Below are 15005 nucleotides of genomic sequence, written 5' to 3'. Positions count from 1 at the left end.
CTGTCCCCCTCCCCTGACAGCTACAAAAGGGGAAACGACTGGATAGTCATGTGTGTGAACCGCCGCGCCTGTTGAAGAGATATAACGGTTGTTATCGCCAATCACTTGTGTTAATATTACAATCACGCGGTCATGTCCGACATCATTTTTAAGCCTTCTGGTATCAAGAAAAACTATTGGATCACTAAAACTAACATCCTCATCAAGTGTTGATGGCATCAACAGGAAGGCACTAAAACACAAAAACCACTGTGAGTGTGGTCCTATGCTATATTGTCTAGCCGTCGCTGTCATCAGGAGTGGTGCTGGAAGACTATAAAGTGGGCAAGGTAATTACAGTCCCGAAAAAAGGTCAGTGATGTTAAGTTCGTGTTCGGCAGGTAGAGAAGCAGACGACGATGATCTGATGATGTTCAATGATACCAGGTCGTCTTTGGTTTCTACGTCCCGTGACCGAAGGTAGTACGTAAAGTACGTCTTAGTGCGCGAGGCGAACTGCGCTCAAGTTTCATCGCGGCGTTTCGTCGCGCGCTCAAAGCGTTCGAGGTATTCTGAGGGGTTAAGCTTCGGCTCCTTATAGCGGCTGTTTTTACCGACTCGTAGCTGCCACACTCATCGTCCCCGAGGTTACGGAGAAGGTACCTGACACGCTCGGCTAGTGCTGGCATGATTAAGTGAACGCGGCTTTCGTTTGGCACCTTGTACGTCGTGAAAATTCTCTCGACTTCCTCGAACCATAACGGCACGTCCGCGTCACACGGCAGCTTCAGTCCCTTAAGGACTTTAGCGCATAGGGAGACTGGATCGGGCCCCATTCGACGCTGATCGTCAATGTCTGACCTTACAGACGTCTGCCCGCTTCCCGCTATCGCCATTGCAACCGCTGGATCTAGCCCTAGTTTCTGTAACTCTAGGCGTTCCTGTGAAAGAATTTTCAATTTTTCCAGCTCAAAATTTAGTTCCATGCGGCGAATTGCAACCGCATCGGATACCGACATCTCCGCTATTTCACGTAGCGCTCCTGCTACAGGCTGAGTTGTCGCTTGCTGCGACTGCTCGCTGCCATCTGTTATATTTCCCCCTGTTTCTCTCTCGCCTACGCTCGCCATCATGCTCCGTGTTAAAACCATACGCCACTTTACACTTGAGCCATAGCCACTTCAACAAAGCGCTAGAAATCCCGCTTACCCGTGATGGTGTCGCCAGTTGGGGCCTCCGTCCCTTGGTGCCGCAGCCTCGTCGGAGTACTTCCCCAGAACGCTGCCTCTGGTTCGGGGCCTATGATCACCTTGCTGCTTCTGGCTGGACGTGCGGACGCTTGTTGTCTATTGGGTTCCCAGGGCCTGGGTGCTCTGGGTGATGCTCGTGGTCGCTGGTTGCCGAACCCTGTCGTACTGCGCCAGTGATGTTAAGTTCGTGTTCGGCAGGTATAGAAGCAGACGACGATGATCTGATGATAGTCAAGATTGAGGCTCCGCGCTTAGCACGTATTTACAGTCCCTAGGCTTTAACCGAGATGCTCGGTAGAAAAGTAAGGGCTTGTAGAGTGACTTCTCTGTGTGAGAGTCTATTTTGTCTCAAGTTGCAGTTGTCTGTGTTACTTGTTACTGTAACTGTTTGCCAATGTATAATATCTTGTTCCTGTAAATATATTTCTCCTCTTGACCATCATCAGATCATCGTCGTCTGCTTCTCTACCTGCCGAACACGAACTTAACATCACTAGGTCCTTTATCTTAGTGTTCTAGTTATCGGCCTATTTCACTAGCAAGTATTTGCTCAAAGATAATGGAACACGTACTGTACTCTCACAGAGTAAAATGTTTAAAATGTGTCATCTTCTTTAACCGTAACCAAGATGGCTTTCGCAAAGGCCGCTCATGCGATACTGAGCTAGCTTCATTTACAAATGACATAATCTCTAACCTAGCTTTCAACATACCTGTAGACGCCCTCTTTGCTGATTTTGAAAAGGCATTCGATTAAGCTCCGCATCAAAGGCTACTCCTTAAACTTTCAACATTACATATTAACCACCTTGTATTAGAATGGGTAATTTCCTTACCAACCGAAAACAATTTGTGTATGCTAACGAACGCTCCTGGTCTTCATCTCCAGTTCTCTCCGGAGTACCCCCAAGGTACAGTGCTCGGATCGTTGCTGTTTCTAATTTCCATTAATGATCTGCCTAGTAACATATCTTATAACATTCGCGCAGACGACTGCGTGGTTTATCTTCCCATTCATAACAGTACTGACACTAGCTTTTACAAAATGGTATTGAAGGAATTAAATCTTGGCGTGAACAATGGTTGCTGTGAACAATGGTTAATGTGCCTAAACAATAACAAAACGCCATTGCTATCTTTTGAACGCCGGAAAAACTATCAGACATCTACTTACTGCATTTCCTGCTCACCAATACTACGCCTTCTGTCTTACAAGCACCTTGATGTCACAATTTTGGCTACACTAATCCGGTCTGAATATATAATGAACATTGCTAATGAAGCCACTTTCACTCTTCGTTGCCTCCATCGAACCTACGCCTAGCTTCTGCATCAGTGAAAACATTAACTTATCTCATATTCGTCCGGCCTAAAATAGAATACGCATGCTCACTCTGGGACCCCCATCAGTCTGATTTTTCCAACACCCTAGAAGCTATCCAGAATCGCGCTGCCAACTTTACTTTTTCGGACTGCTCCTATAACAGTCACTGCACTTAAATCGCACGTGAGCCTCACCATTCTTGAAAGGATACGTGGCTTGTTCAGACTGTGTCGTTTTTACAAATTCTTTCAGACATTAAATGTTTCACAAATCTTACCAGCTCCTCAACAGTCGAGCCGCATCAGTTATCCAAAATCTATTTAACCACCCCCAGTAGAAACTACTGCCCATCTTCGTTCCTTTGTACAGACCGACCAGGACTGGAATAATCTGACTGCCATTGAACCCCTCTTCGCTTGAACATTTATGAACATTATGCCCATCCCTCATGTAATAGCCTTCACCAGAGGCATTGGAGGTACTAATAATAAATAAATAAATAATATTTTTACCCGCGACTGTACACTAGCGAAGCATGTTTCGGCCTGCTAGTTCCTTCCGCACTATGCTCACTGCGAGGTTTTGAGGCAGTACAAGTAGCGGTAGTAGTACAGGACATTATACAATGCAGCACTTAGCCGTCTGATATATCCGTGTGCTCAAGCGGGAAGTTTATGAAGCCTTCGTTATAGACAAGAAATCTTCGACGTGCGTAAGCACTCTGTCAGTGGTGCTGACAAAAATGGAGTATCTGGACTGTCACAATGGAAAGACGTAACAAGAGAAACTTTCAGTGTTTTCTCTTTACTCTTTCTTCTCAAATGTCGGTTGGGTTTTCTGACTTTCTTCTCAAATGTCGGTTGGGTTTTCTGAGTTCCTCTTCTCAGCTTTTTGTTTTCATTTTTTGAATTTTTTTTTTCGGTGGTTTTCTTTTCAGTTTTCTGGTTTTCGTAGGGGTCTCATAATTTTTCTATTTCTATTCCTATTCCTATCTTCTTCTATTCTTCTGATTCCCGGCAACGAAGACGCAAAAGTAACAAGAGTTGCTAGTCAGTCGTTTTTTTTGCACGTGTCTTCTGTTCGTTGTCCTGTTTGTGGTGCGCTGATTTCATTAAGTACATTTGAATCCTTTTACTGCGAACTCTTTTACTGAGCGAACCTCTGCTTTTTGAATAAAGTGGCCTCCTATATAACACGAAATATAATAAGTGTTCTACATAGTCCCCAAAGAAGGGACGGGCCTTCCTCGACCACAATTAATTTAGCGCCAACGTATAACTTTCTAGATTGGGCTGGGAAATACCTATGAAAATTCATATCCCTGACGACATAGAAACTGTTAAGCGTGTCTACACTTATTAGAGACACATCTCGTCGCGTATCGCAAAGAAAACGAATAGGGATGCGCACCGGTGAGCTCGAGCATAACGCTCATTACATAGCTTCACTGAGAAACACTCATGCCCTCAGATCCTTTAAGCATGAGCCTAATATAAAAACGAAAACAGAGACTGTAAACTGAAAATGTATAGAGAAATATCTACTAGTGCTCGTAAAGAGAGTTTGCCATACAAATTTCACCATTTATGTTACTGTAGTCAATTCGCTTCATCGGAAATGATTTATTGGTCCATTTCGCATACCGTGACGACCACAGATTACCTTAAAGGCAGTGCCTCAGGAAGTGATGCAATGTTTAAAAACAGCTTGCCCATCACTCTGTCAAAGAATTTATGACTATAAGTACATGAGGCCTTCTGTTACGTTCTAACCGACCAGACTGTAATGCGTTAACTTAGACGATTGTGTTTATTTGCGATACCCACTACAATGGCGATTCAGTGCACCACAGGACATGTGAGGCTAGCTGTAATTCGCAACGCCCTCATATACGGTGGCTACTGGCAAGGCGCCAGTTGAAAACGGGCAGCCACGTTGAAACTGTTCCAGATATGTGCAACCTTTCGTGCCACTCGTTTCGGAGAGTCACTTGTATCTTTACGTTTCAGTTTATAGAAACCTCCCATGTATACCAAAAAATCTTTGTTGCAGAAACACTGCGTCTTTGTAATCGAACGTGCAACCTACCCTAGTAGCCTACTGTGGTAGTTTTGGCACTTAGCTGTCATCTGTTCATAAGGTCCAGGGTCCAATGCCGAGCAGTGTGATTGTGTTTGGAGCAGTGAAAAAATACAGGGTGGTGTAAATTAGTCCACAGCCCACTTTTATGGCATCGCTATGTCTTCATATGTGAACGTGTCGCTTGCACGAGCGGCTCGTTGTGCTGGGTTTGGCGCTTGGCTGCCATCTGTTCCTGAATAGGCGGCACTCTTGTGAATCTGACCGATTCTGTTAGGCGGGGTCCCAAATTGCACGTCTTTTAAACATGAAGGGAAAGTTGACAATTCCGTCGCATCGTGTTTAATCGCACAAACCCCATTTCTTTCCTACACAGGATTCTGTTGAATCTTGCAAGCCGAGCTTCTCCTGTCCTGTGCAATATGGTCACCTAACGTAACTGAGCAGTGCTTGTTCTATAGATGACTTCAGAGCTTTAATATGGCTGCCTTTAAAGTACACCAATAAAACGCTCGCGCTCTGAGCTTTTTTTCTCAGCTGAATGGGAAAAGAAGGCGCAGCTTTCTGTCATACCAAGCACACCGAAATATCAAGGCCAGCCACTGCCAAAACCATGCCTTAGAAAAGCATGCTTGGCGTCAAGGCACTTAAACAAAATTTCAAATTATTCCTGCATTTGGTAACTGCATTTCAAGCTTCGCAATGATGCAAAAATCTTCCGTTGTTATTGCGTAGCTTACGTTGTGGGGTTAGCGTAGAGCCGAGGTGGCCTCTTTCTGAACCGTGTTTTGACGCTGATTTAGCACTAGGGGATTTCCTTCCGACTAGATTGGGTTGGACAAAATATCTTACTATCAAGATATTCGAACACTGAAGATGTATTAGAAGCCGCACAGAGTGGGTCGGAAGAGACACCCTAGGCTCTAAACTTTTGACATATACTGTACTTTCTTGAGCGGCAGCTGGGGCTTTTCTCAGAGATTAACTGCTTACTCTCTTTCTTTTCAGTACATCCGTTTGCGTTTCAACGCTACCATTTCGTTGACGGCCTGTGTGATCTACATATTTCTCACGGTAACTGAAGAAGGAGCACGTACTCGGCAATATTTTATTCATATGTACAAACGCACACTCAGCGGACTGGCAACCTATTCATAGGCTAATAATTTAATTTAGAGCAATCTGTTTACTGATTGTGCAGTTTAGAGCAGTCTTTGTGTGCAGAAAAGTTCCCTGAGTTCGAGGTCTGTGCGAATAGATTTACTTCTTTCCCTGTAAAGCTGCACCAATATGTGAAAAACAACATAAGGATGTAGCTTTTAGAACATGCGTGTTAATCAAAAACCTACTGAAATAATGAACTGTGTTGTGCAAGAAATTATGCAGTGGTATTTCGAACACACATAAAAATTTAGTTTTTAGCTATACCCTACTTCTATCGCATTTGAACTCCAATTAATTAGAACTGATTTATTTGAGCAGTTTGTTTGGAATAAAGGAATTACATATATATCTTTGTAACTTTGCTAGTTTCACCTCTCATTGAATTCTAGCATGCAGCACGCGACAGCTTATTAGGGGGTAAAGAATAAAGTTATTTTGTTTGTGTCATTAATCTGTGCTAGATAACATGTTATGTGTTATACATTGAATATATTGCAGGCAGAGTCAAAAAGTGCGAACTTCACAGACGTAGAATAACTTACTTGTAAGAAACAGAATGCTGCCACCGCAGTGTTAGTCTATCTCTCCTTTTATAGCACCAAATTCACGAGTTACAGGGCCCTAATTGTAAGATATTCATGGTAAACGTGCGCGAAAAGGCAAACACAGCAGAGAAGACAGCACGACACAAGCACTCACTAGCAAGTGAATGGTTTGTTCGAAAAAAAAACAGCTTACGAACACAAGAAAGTGGGAAATTCAAACAAAACCTGATGCCGCATCAGAGACCCTAATCAGGGCGGGGAAACACACGCATGATAAAATGCGAAGTAAAGAAAAGAATACCGGCACGGAACAGAACAAGCACGGAGAAAACTCGTTAGTCGTAAAGGAGTGCGTGCTTGTTGAGTGCTGGTGTTCTCTGCTTTACTTCACGTTTTATAACGCGTGTGTTTTCCTGCCTTGATTAGGATCCCTGATGAGGCATCGTGTTTTGGTTGTTTGTTTGTATTTCCCCATAACATGTTCTTCAGTTGTTCTTTTTTTTTTTCTTCGAATAAACCATTCAGTTGCGAGTGAGCGCTTATGTCGTGTTGCCTTCTCTGATATGTTCGTCGTTTCACACTCGTTTACCATGAATACTTACCAACTTGCCCAACTTCTCACATAACGCTAATGATAAGATATTGTTCCAATACAAAACGTAAGCTTGTTCGTCCAGTGTATTTCATAAGTGGCTCTTAAGCGACCGTTCCAGGTGTTTCATTTTTTTTTTTTATCTGTTATAATCGAGCTTTATCTATCAGTCTGGCATGTTACATACACCAGCAAGTTTTCTGTGCGCAGTTTCTCAGTACCAACGAGTGTCATGAATTGTTGCCTACTAAGCGCCTTTTTTATTTGTAGCAAATCATCGGGGCCATCTCCATTTTCGCAGCATCGCTGACGCTAGTCACTGGTATGTCTAACTCATTTCTTGCTTTCCACCATAAGGCTACGTCTAACAGAAATATGTGCTAAACATTATTCTCTAGGAAGGTTTCATACCTTTGTTCGTACAGGGTGAATGTCGGGTCACATTATGTTAGGTAAATGCGCTTAGAAGTCTAGTCTAGCCACTGCCCCTTTAAATCGGGTCATAAGCTTATCGGATAAATTCAAAAACGAATACAATGGCATCGCTTAGAAGAATCGAGTTAGCCTTAATAATCTAATTTTGTTTCTTTTTATGAAAGGTCGGAAGCCTTAATTATTCCAGCCACCGCGAACACGCCACATTTAAGAAACGTTTTATATTTTTACACTACTCATGCCCGCAGCTCACCTGTCGCAAAGAGTATGCAACATCATGCCTGGAACCAACAATAAACTTTAAACGCGTTACTTCTAGCTTGCCAGAGCTGCAGTATAATGAATTCCTATGGCAGAACTACAGCTAGCTGGTTGGCTAGCTAACTACTAACTGCAGCGGCGTCACTTAGAGATGCAACCGCAAAGGTGCATTTACAATATTCACTGCGTTTTTTTTTTTTTTGAAGACATAATGTCTGCTTTTTATGAAGCCAGGAGTTTTGAATTCGTTTCGGCGTCGCAATTAATGCAAATGGAATAATGTGCCCAGTTTTAAATCAGAGTTGTCAGTCAGATAAATAGAACTTCTCCTGGTAGTAACATAATGAGTCACCGCATCATGTGTTATGACCGATACATCATTGTATTGACAGCAACTTCGTTTTTGTTACACCTAGAAACGTTAGCATAACCTAAGTGAAGTGTTACCGGAAAAACAATGACTGTGAAGTTTTTAGGCTTCAGTTTGTGCTTTGTGGGACGTCACGAGGTCAGGTGACCTATCTCAGTCGAAAGGAGCTGCCTACTCTCCGGTGTGTTTGATTCCTCTCTCACCCTTCCTGTCAACACGGGCAGCTCCTTTTATAAGGAAGGGTGCGACAGGAATCAAACACACCGTGGGCCTTACACCCCCTCGTCTGAAGCATCGCACCTTCAGACGTGACCATTCCTTCTATGAATAAGTAAATGTGAGCAAGCGTGGACTATCGCCATTATCCTAAATGTGATATTAGCTCCTTAAAGTTTTCTCATCAAATGCTAACTATCTTTTTTGGCATCGCTGTAAAATAATCCGGACGTCGGTACAATTAGAGACAGTAAAGTAAAAAAACTTATTTTTAAGTTCCTTAATATTGTTTCGCACGAGGTTTTGCTCTAGTATATATGCGTATACATCGCGCTCATAGATTTAGTACCACCGGCACTGAACACTGCTTGTAACATATATATAACATGCTAGCCGGTCTGGATTTTACAGCCTTTAACAAGAATAAAATACCTATTTTTCAGTCTTCAAGGTCCCTCTTTTCTGGTGCAATGTACTCATTGGACTTTCTGGAACTCTATACACAGCACTGGTAAGAATTTAAATTGTTTATCATCTGTTTTCAAAGTATTTTCTTTTGTTTTGTGGGGTCTATTCAAGGTTAAACTATCTCTGCGGCCTAAAAATTTCTGAAGCAGCTTGGAGTATCTTGAAATATACCAGGGCATTTTCACTCAGCGAAGCTTGCCCAAAGCACCTGTTCCATATTCCTGTTTCTCTATCCAGGGTGGACTTCGTGGCGTGGTGTGGACTGATTGCATGCAGTTGATTTTTATCCTGGTTGCACCAACAACACTGATAGCGAACGTTATAATTGACTCACTCTCCCCAAACTCTACAGTCCAACCAATAAGTGATATGAACCTTAGACGCTACTTCGCTGAGTAAGTTGCTCGTTTTGTTCGTTTTATTATTGCAACACTGGAAAAGAAATTCTTGATTTTGTTGTGTTCGCGCCTACATAGATTTTTTTTTTTTTTTTGCTGAAAGGTACCATGACTTTATAAATTAAAAATTTTCAAAAGGTTTTGTCAAGCATAAGCGATGGCCAGACTTGATTCTTTGCACAATAGAAAGCGCCGTCTATTTGGGTTGATTTAAGTTACAAAAGACCGCCAACCAAACTGAAGAATTAAAAGGCAGAACGTTTCATAATTTTGCGAGAGAGTTGCAGCTTGGTCATTCAAAGCCCTCGTTCAGTAATCAGCCGCGTCAGCGATCGTAAACAGTGGATTTAAGATGGTGGAACGCTTCCTATAAAGCTGGTAACAACACCTCCCTATATCTTTTGAATAGGCCATGATTCAGGAGTCTCCTACGTTTCCGTACCTCGGCGTGCATTACAAAGGTTCTATCAAAGTTAATTTTATGGTTGAATGCATCAAAGTACTCAAACACCGCACTTCTATTAAATTAAGTTTCTGTACCAACCAGACAGTCCTCTATCGAATACTTGCTCTTCAATTTGCACTTGAGATTGGTTTATAGCATAACGATAAGTTGGCCACAAAGACTTATTTCCAGTTGCTTCCTTGATGAAGAAGATCGGAGTGATGGTGCTTGCCAGGAATAAATATTGACATTTCACATAAGCATTGAACTGAGTATAAGCCTCTACGCATCTGATAGAAAGACCGCACACATACAATATTGACGCAGGCTAGTTCTGCTTCAGAAGGTGACCCCTCATGTTCTTTCTAAAACAGCTTCAGCTTTAACCTGACCAGCGACGAAAATGTTTGGTCCTGCTTCTGCGGAGCGATGGCTTCGTCACTCTATCGGATGTGCCTAGACCAAATGGTTGCCCAGAGACTTCTTGCTTCACGGACGCTGCAAGACGCTCGAAGGTATTTCAAGGTCGTTTGAGAATCAAGCGCTCTTGGCCAAATTAATGTAGGCACTGTGACGCGTTTCTCCTAACATGAATAGTCAGGTGGACCAACCTGACGCCCGCAGAATACTGCACCGCCATCCCATCCATTATGTCATTCCACCAATTTACTTCTCACGCGCTGTGGCCTCTGAGCAACGGGCAAGTTCTATCTTACCGCTGAAGCTCCTTTACCTGTCCCAGCCAAAGCGCAAAACTTCTTTTCAGCGACCTGATTCGTGATTTTTACAAACACTGCTACTGATGTCAATTGGTTTAGTAACCTTTTTTTTCTGCAAATCGGCCCTGAATTGCCGTTGGAGCTGCCCATCGGAGTCCGACATGGGTTATTTTCAGGATTTTCAAATCGTTATCAAAGAGGATCAATATGGGCAGCCAAGTGGGCTTGCTGCAAGAACCAGCAGGAGACCCCTAATGGTCGTCTTGCATACAAAACGATGGAAGGGGATTTCTCTCGGCCATTTGTGGCAGCGTAAGGCCTAATATGGGCTACTCTGAGGAGATCTGCAGGAGTTCAGGAGCGCGCACTTTGAAGGCAAAAGGGCTGAGAAAAAGCGTCATATTGCTACGAAGATGACAAAGCGGGCAGTGGCGCGAGGCGGAGCGCTCGCGCAAGGCCTGCTGGCCATTAAAGCATGTAATGTAATCACGTTGTTCTGTTTCTGTTGTGTCGCCGTGTTTCATCGCTTGTCATTTCGCCACGTAACATTTGATTGGAGGTGCGGTTCATCCCCATCCTCGCCTTGCACTGTCGAAGCGAACCGTACGCCGGGTCCATCTGCCGAAAGACCGTGGAGATCGCCGCCCAGCTCTGCCCCAACCCTTTTTGCTCAGACCCGACCAGCCGCTGTCCCCAGCCTCATCCCCAGACCTGAGCACAGCACACACGACGACCAGGAAGAGCCCAAAGCCGACCCTACCGACCCTACCGATCCTACGATGAAGCGACCTCACGACCACTCGAGCGAAGACAGCACCCCCGCCCAAGCCGTTCGGCGTATCCATGAGCCTTGGCCTTCGGTAAACGGTGAAGATTGGACTTGATGATCCGGTGCAAGCATTCTTCCCATCTTCGCATTCATTGTGGTGTCCAGCGTTTCATGTCCCAATCCTGTGTCTGTGTTCATCGTCACGTCATGCATTGGATTTCTAGCAATCGCTCGGTGCCCCCGGGTAATGCTACGAACATGACGAAGAGGGCAGTGGCGCGGGGCGAAGCGCTCGCGCCAGGCCCGCTGGCCATTAAAGCATATTTCATCGTCATGTCATCACGTCGTTCTGTTTCTGTTGTGTCGCCGTGTTCCACCGCTAGTCATGCCGCCACGTAACAATATGCTTGCATTGCGATAAATTGCACCCATCTATTGCAATCTTACGCCTTCATAAATCATTTATTCGTCTCTAACGGAGTCAAGGAGGTGTTAAAAGAGACATAATAAAAAGACTAATGAGTAAAAAGCACAAAAGAAAAATACAGAGGACAAGGGCCACAGGATCACCCTTATGAACAGGAACAACGAATTCCACTTCACTGGTGTGAGTAGAACTGAAGACTTGGTGAAGCACAAATCCAGGCTTTATTTAAGCACTTTATTCATTTTTAGTTCATCTTTTTGCCACTGCCATGTCCATCAACGACCAGACTTTTAAATTACGGGAACGCGCACACACACGGAGCAATGTGAGGCAACATTTTCGTGGTGCGTGACTTCTTGAATTTTTTCCAGATGTCAAATTAGCTCAACCATGTATTCACGCATCTTCCGTGTTTTTGCAATGACGACCCCGTCACAGGACAGCTATATCTTGCAGATAGTTTGTTTGTCTTTTTTGTGCGTTCCACCCTTTGATTTTTTTATCGGCGACTGCACAGGTACGAACTACATTACCGGCTTACATGTAGTATTTACTTTTTTTACAAAATCACGATCACTTCTATCTTGCCGTAAAGGCCCCAAGCCTAAAATATGGCTAGGCAGTGTTCACAGTACAACTGAAACAGATTACCATCTACAAACAATGCGTAAAATGTCAACACGTGTGCAAATGTCATAGAACAATTCGCGTGGTTGTCGTTGCCCGGTGCCTTTCAAAAGGGGGCTCATACGAAACAAAATAATTTGCCTTTTCATCTGCAGAACTGCCGTGGCCAGCTCAATTCTTCTTTTTGTGTTATATTCTGTGGGCCTATGCATGGGAGTGGCACTGACCATCTGGTTCCGGGGTTGTGATCCCATTCTGCTCGGAGAAACTCAGAGAATTGATCAAGCAAGTATATAACAGCACATTTTTCATTGTCTTTTGCGCCTCAATGCGTTCCCCGGAGTTAAATGGTCATTCAGCTGAATGGGCTCCTTGATAAATGGAGGTCCACATACAGGAACATAACTTTGAAGTCATACAGCCTGAATGGGGCGATGCAATGAGTACTCTCTCGAGAGGGCACTTAGAAGAAAACTTATGCCTAAAATTTATACATGTCGTGCCTATGTCCATGTCAAATGTGTATGTCAAAAATTTTGAGATCAGGCTTCTTCTTCTAAACGTGCAATTGCTCTCGTTTAGCATTCGGGGAAGTCCTTCTCGTTGGGCAAAAATCTCCTTACACCTTCAGGAGATCTGGAACACTGGGAAGGCATTAAAAGCCTCGTGGTGTGGCACACAAGCAGACTCCCTCGGCTCAAAACCCTTACAAAAACTGAATGTAATCTATCGCTGTCCTGTGTCCTTCTTTCTATGGACTATCGTCTTTTGCGCTGTTTCACAATGAATTCATGCCACCTATAGCCAACTCACCGTTTTGTACTTTATTGCGCAGAGTCAAAAGTAGTTTTGAGAAATTGTTTTCTCCCTGGTGCTATAAGCATTTGCGCATCTCTGACGACGCGAGCAGGGCTACATTCTTTTGAGATCCTCAAAATCCCGTAGCTATCACCTTTGTCTGATCGTGCTGCTCATCCTTCTCCCACTACTCGCTCCTTATGCTACTTAGATACTTTAATGATGCTAGCTCCGCATCACTCACACCCCCACGGTCCTTCATGAGGGTAGACGGCGCTGGCCAAATGGAGACGGAAAAGAATATCTTGATTCGGAATTCAGATGCTAACCTAAGGGTTCAGAAAATCTGGCCCTGTCATAGGTTAAGGTGAAGGTTAGGCGCTCGTCTGGCATGAATGTGCATCACAAACGCTAGCATACTATCGTAATCACATCCATATAAAGCACGAATGCTTCGTGAAAAGCGCACCGTCACAGTGTGACAGGTTAAAATCAGCGGTGTTACGGAGGGTACGGCATAATATACAGGTGTGCACACAGGTAATCGAAGCACGCTTTTCCGTTCAAATTTAAATCCCACCATCTGCAATGGAGATAAGAAAACAGTATTTGCCCAAGTGAAAAATCACTAGGGTGTACAACCGGTTCGCAGATACCACGCCTTCCAGTTCCAATTATGCAAAGCGTGAAAAGTGTTTGAAGGAAAAAGCGTGCTCCGTTTACTTTTGTCCTCACCGGTACGCGTTTTCGTGAATGGGAACCATCTTTGGGTAGTAGCACGGTCTGTGCGTCACACATGCAGTGCTTTCTGTGTTCCAGACTTGACTTGGTGCTCGGGTCCGGGCACACTATCGGGTTACATAGAGCCAGACTGCTGGTGGAGGGATTACCATTCTATCATAATTGGTCTCTGTCTATAACGTCTTTGCCTGTTACGTCGCAAATGTTCTCTAATCAACTGGGACGATTTTCGCTTCTTTCTGGACAGACCGTCTTGATATTCGCCCTAAATTCTTACTGAGCGCATACAAATCGCGCTGAACAGCGTAACCACCACCATCTGTATTGATGTTGGTCGACTAGCACCACATCTCGGCTTCCTTAACTTGTGGCTGCCCGCCGTAAAGCCGAGCTCGCTGCTACGCGAGACCTTACATCGGTGTAGGCATGTACACGACTTAATATCTCACAGCTGAAGCTGGTGTATATAAACGTGATCTCTCACGACAGAGTGGCATGCGTAATCTGATGTGAACAATTTCTAGCTCACTCCTCGAAGGGTTCACTCTGACGAACGCTCATGCACTGGATCATGGGTGCCGCTCTATCGGCTCGAGCTTCAGACAGATATCCCGGAATACCGGTGGTTGCTGCTTATACCCTCAAGTTGCTATTGTAATGTCTAAGGAAGTCATTCGCATTAATTACGTCACTAAACCGCTTAGCTACTCGGAGCGACAGCACACGCAATCCTAACAATCCTGCGAAAGTACGTTTTAGCAGACAAAAAGCTAGAGCGTATGCCAGGTGGCTAGGGGTGGAAGTGTTTATCGCCCTTGCATGGCGCTTACATGAACTTTCTGATGTTAAATTCTTAATATACGCTGCTGACATAACATTGTGGAGCACGCACAACGACCTACTGACTAAATCCGCTGCCCTGCAATCAGCTTTAGCTATTACGTCTGCATATGCGTCTTCCATTGCCCTCGAACTTTCCGCCAATAAAACAACGTTCATATCAGTCGCCAACCGCTGAGGGCGTCGTAAACCAGCGGCAACATCTATATATTCGTCTACATCTGTCCGGAACCCCACTTTAGAATTGTTCAACAGAAACAATATGTTTAACCTTTCATGAGTTAGGAACTGGAACTTTACGGCTGTCTCTGGCTAAACAAGAGGCGTTGCAGACTCTGTGTCTGATCAGACGCGTTGCTCCAAAAAGAGGTGGCGCTCGCTCAGACGTTGCAAGACAGTTGGTGCAGGCAGTTGTGCAACCGCGCCTAGTTTATCAAGTCAACGACAGCATTTGACAAGGGCACAATGAAATCGGCTTGAAGCTATAAAGGGAGAGACAATGAGGGTCATCACTTGCCTCCCTCGCATCACGCCAATCGTGGCACTCCAAGATAACGC

At 44.3% G+C, this 15005-nt stretch overlaps 1 protein-coding gene across 1 annotated transcript in view; it reads left to right on the top strand.

Moving 5' to 3' along the window:
- LOC146209680 (sodium/iodide cotransporter-like) overlaps nt 1–15005 on the top strand; it is a 50178-nt gene that overhangs the window by 10603 nt on the left and 24570 nt on the right. The window contains exons 2-8 of the mRNA XM_084580917.1: nt 5641–5706; nt 7204–7255; nt 8659–8726; nt 8921–9078; nt 9901–10041; nt 12224–12357; nt 14146–14229. Coding sequence (XP_084437043.1) covers nt 5641–5706; nt 7204–7255; nt 8659–8726; nt 8921–9078; nt 9901–10041; nt 12224–12357; nt 14146–14229 — 703 coding nt within the window. The remainder of the gene's footprint in view (nt 1–5640; nt 5707–7203; nt 7256–8658; nt 8727–8920; nt 9079–9900; nt 10042–12223; nt 12358–14145; nt 14230–15005) is intronic.

Source organism: Amblyomma maculatum, chromosome 1 (genome assembly GCF_055883805.1).
Source record: "Amblyomma maculatum isolate TAMU_Amacu chromosome 1, ASM5588380v1, whole genome shotgun sequence".
NCBI classification, from domain to species: Eukaryota; Metazoa; Arthropoda; class Arachnida; order Ixodida; family Ixodidae; genus Amblyomma; species Amblyomma maculatum.
This window is presented reverse-complemented; position numbering and strand designations above follow the sequence as displayed.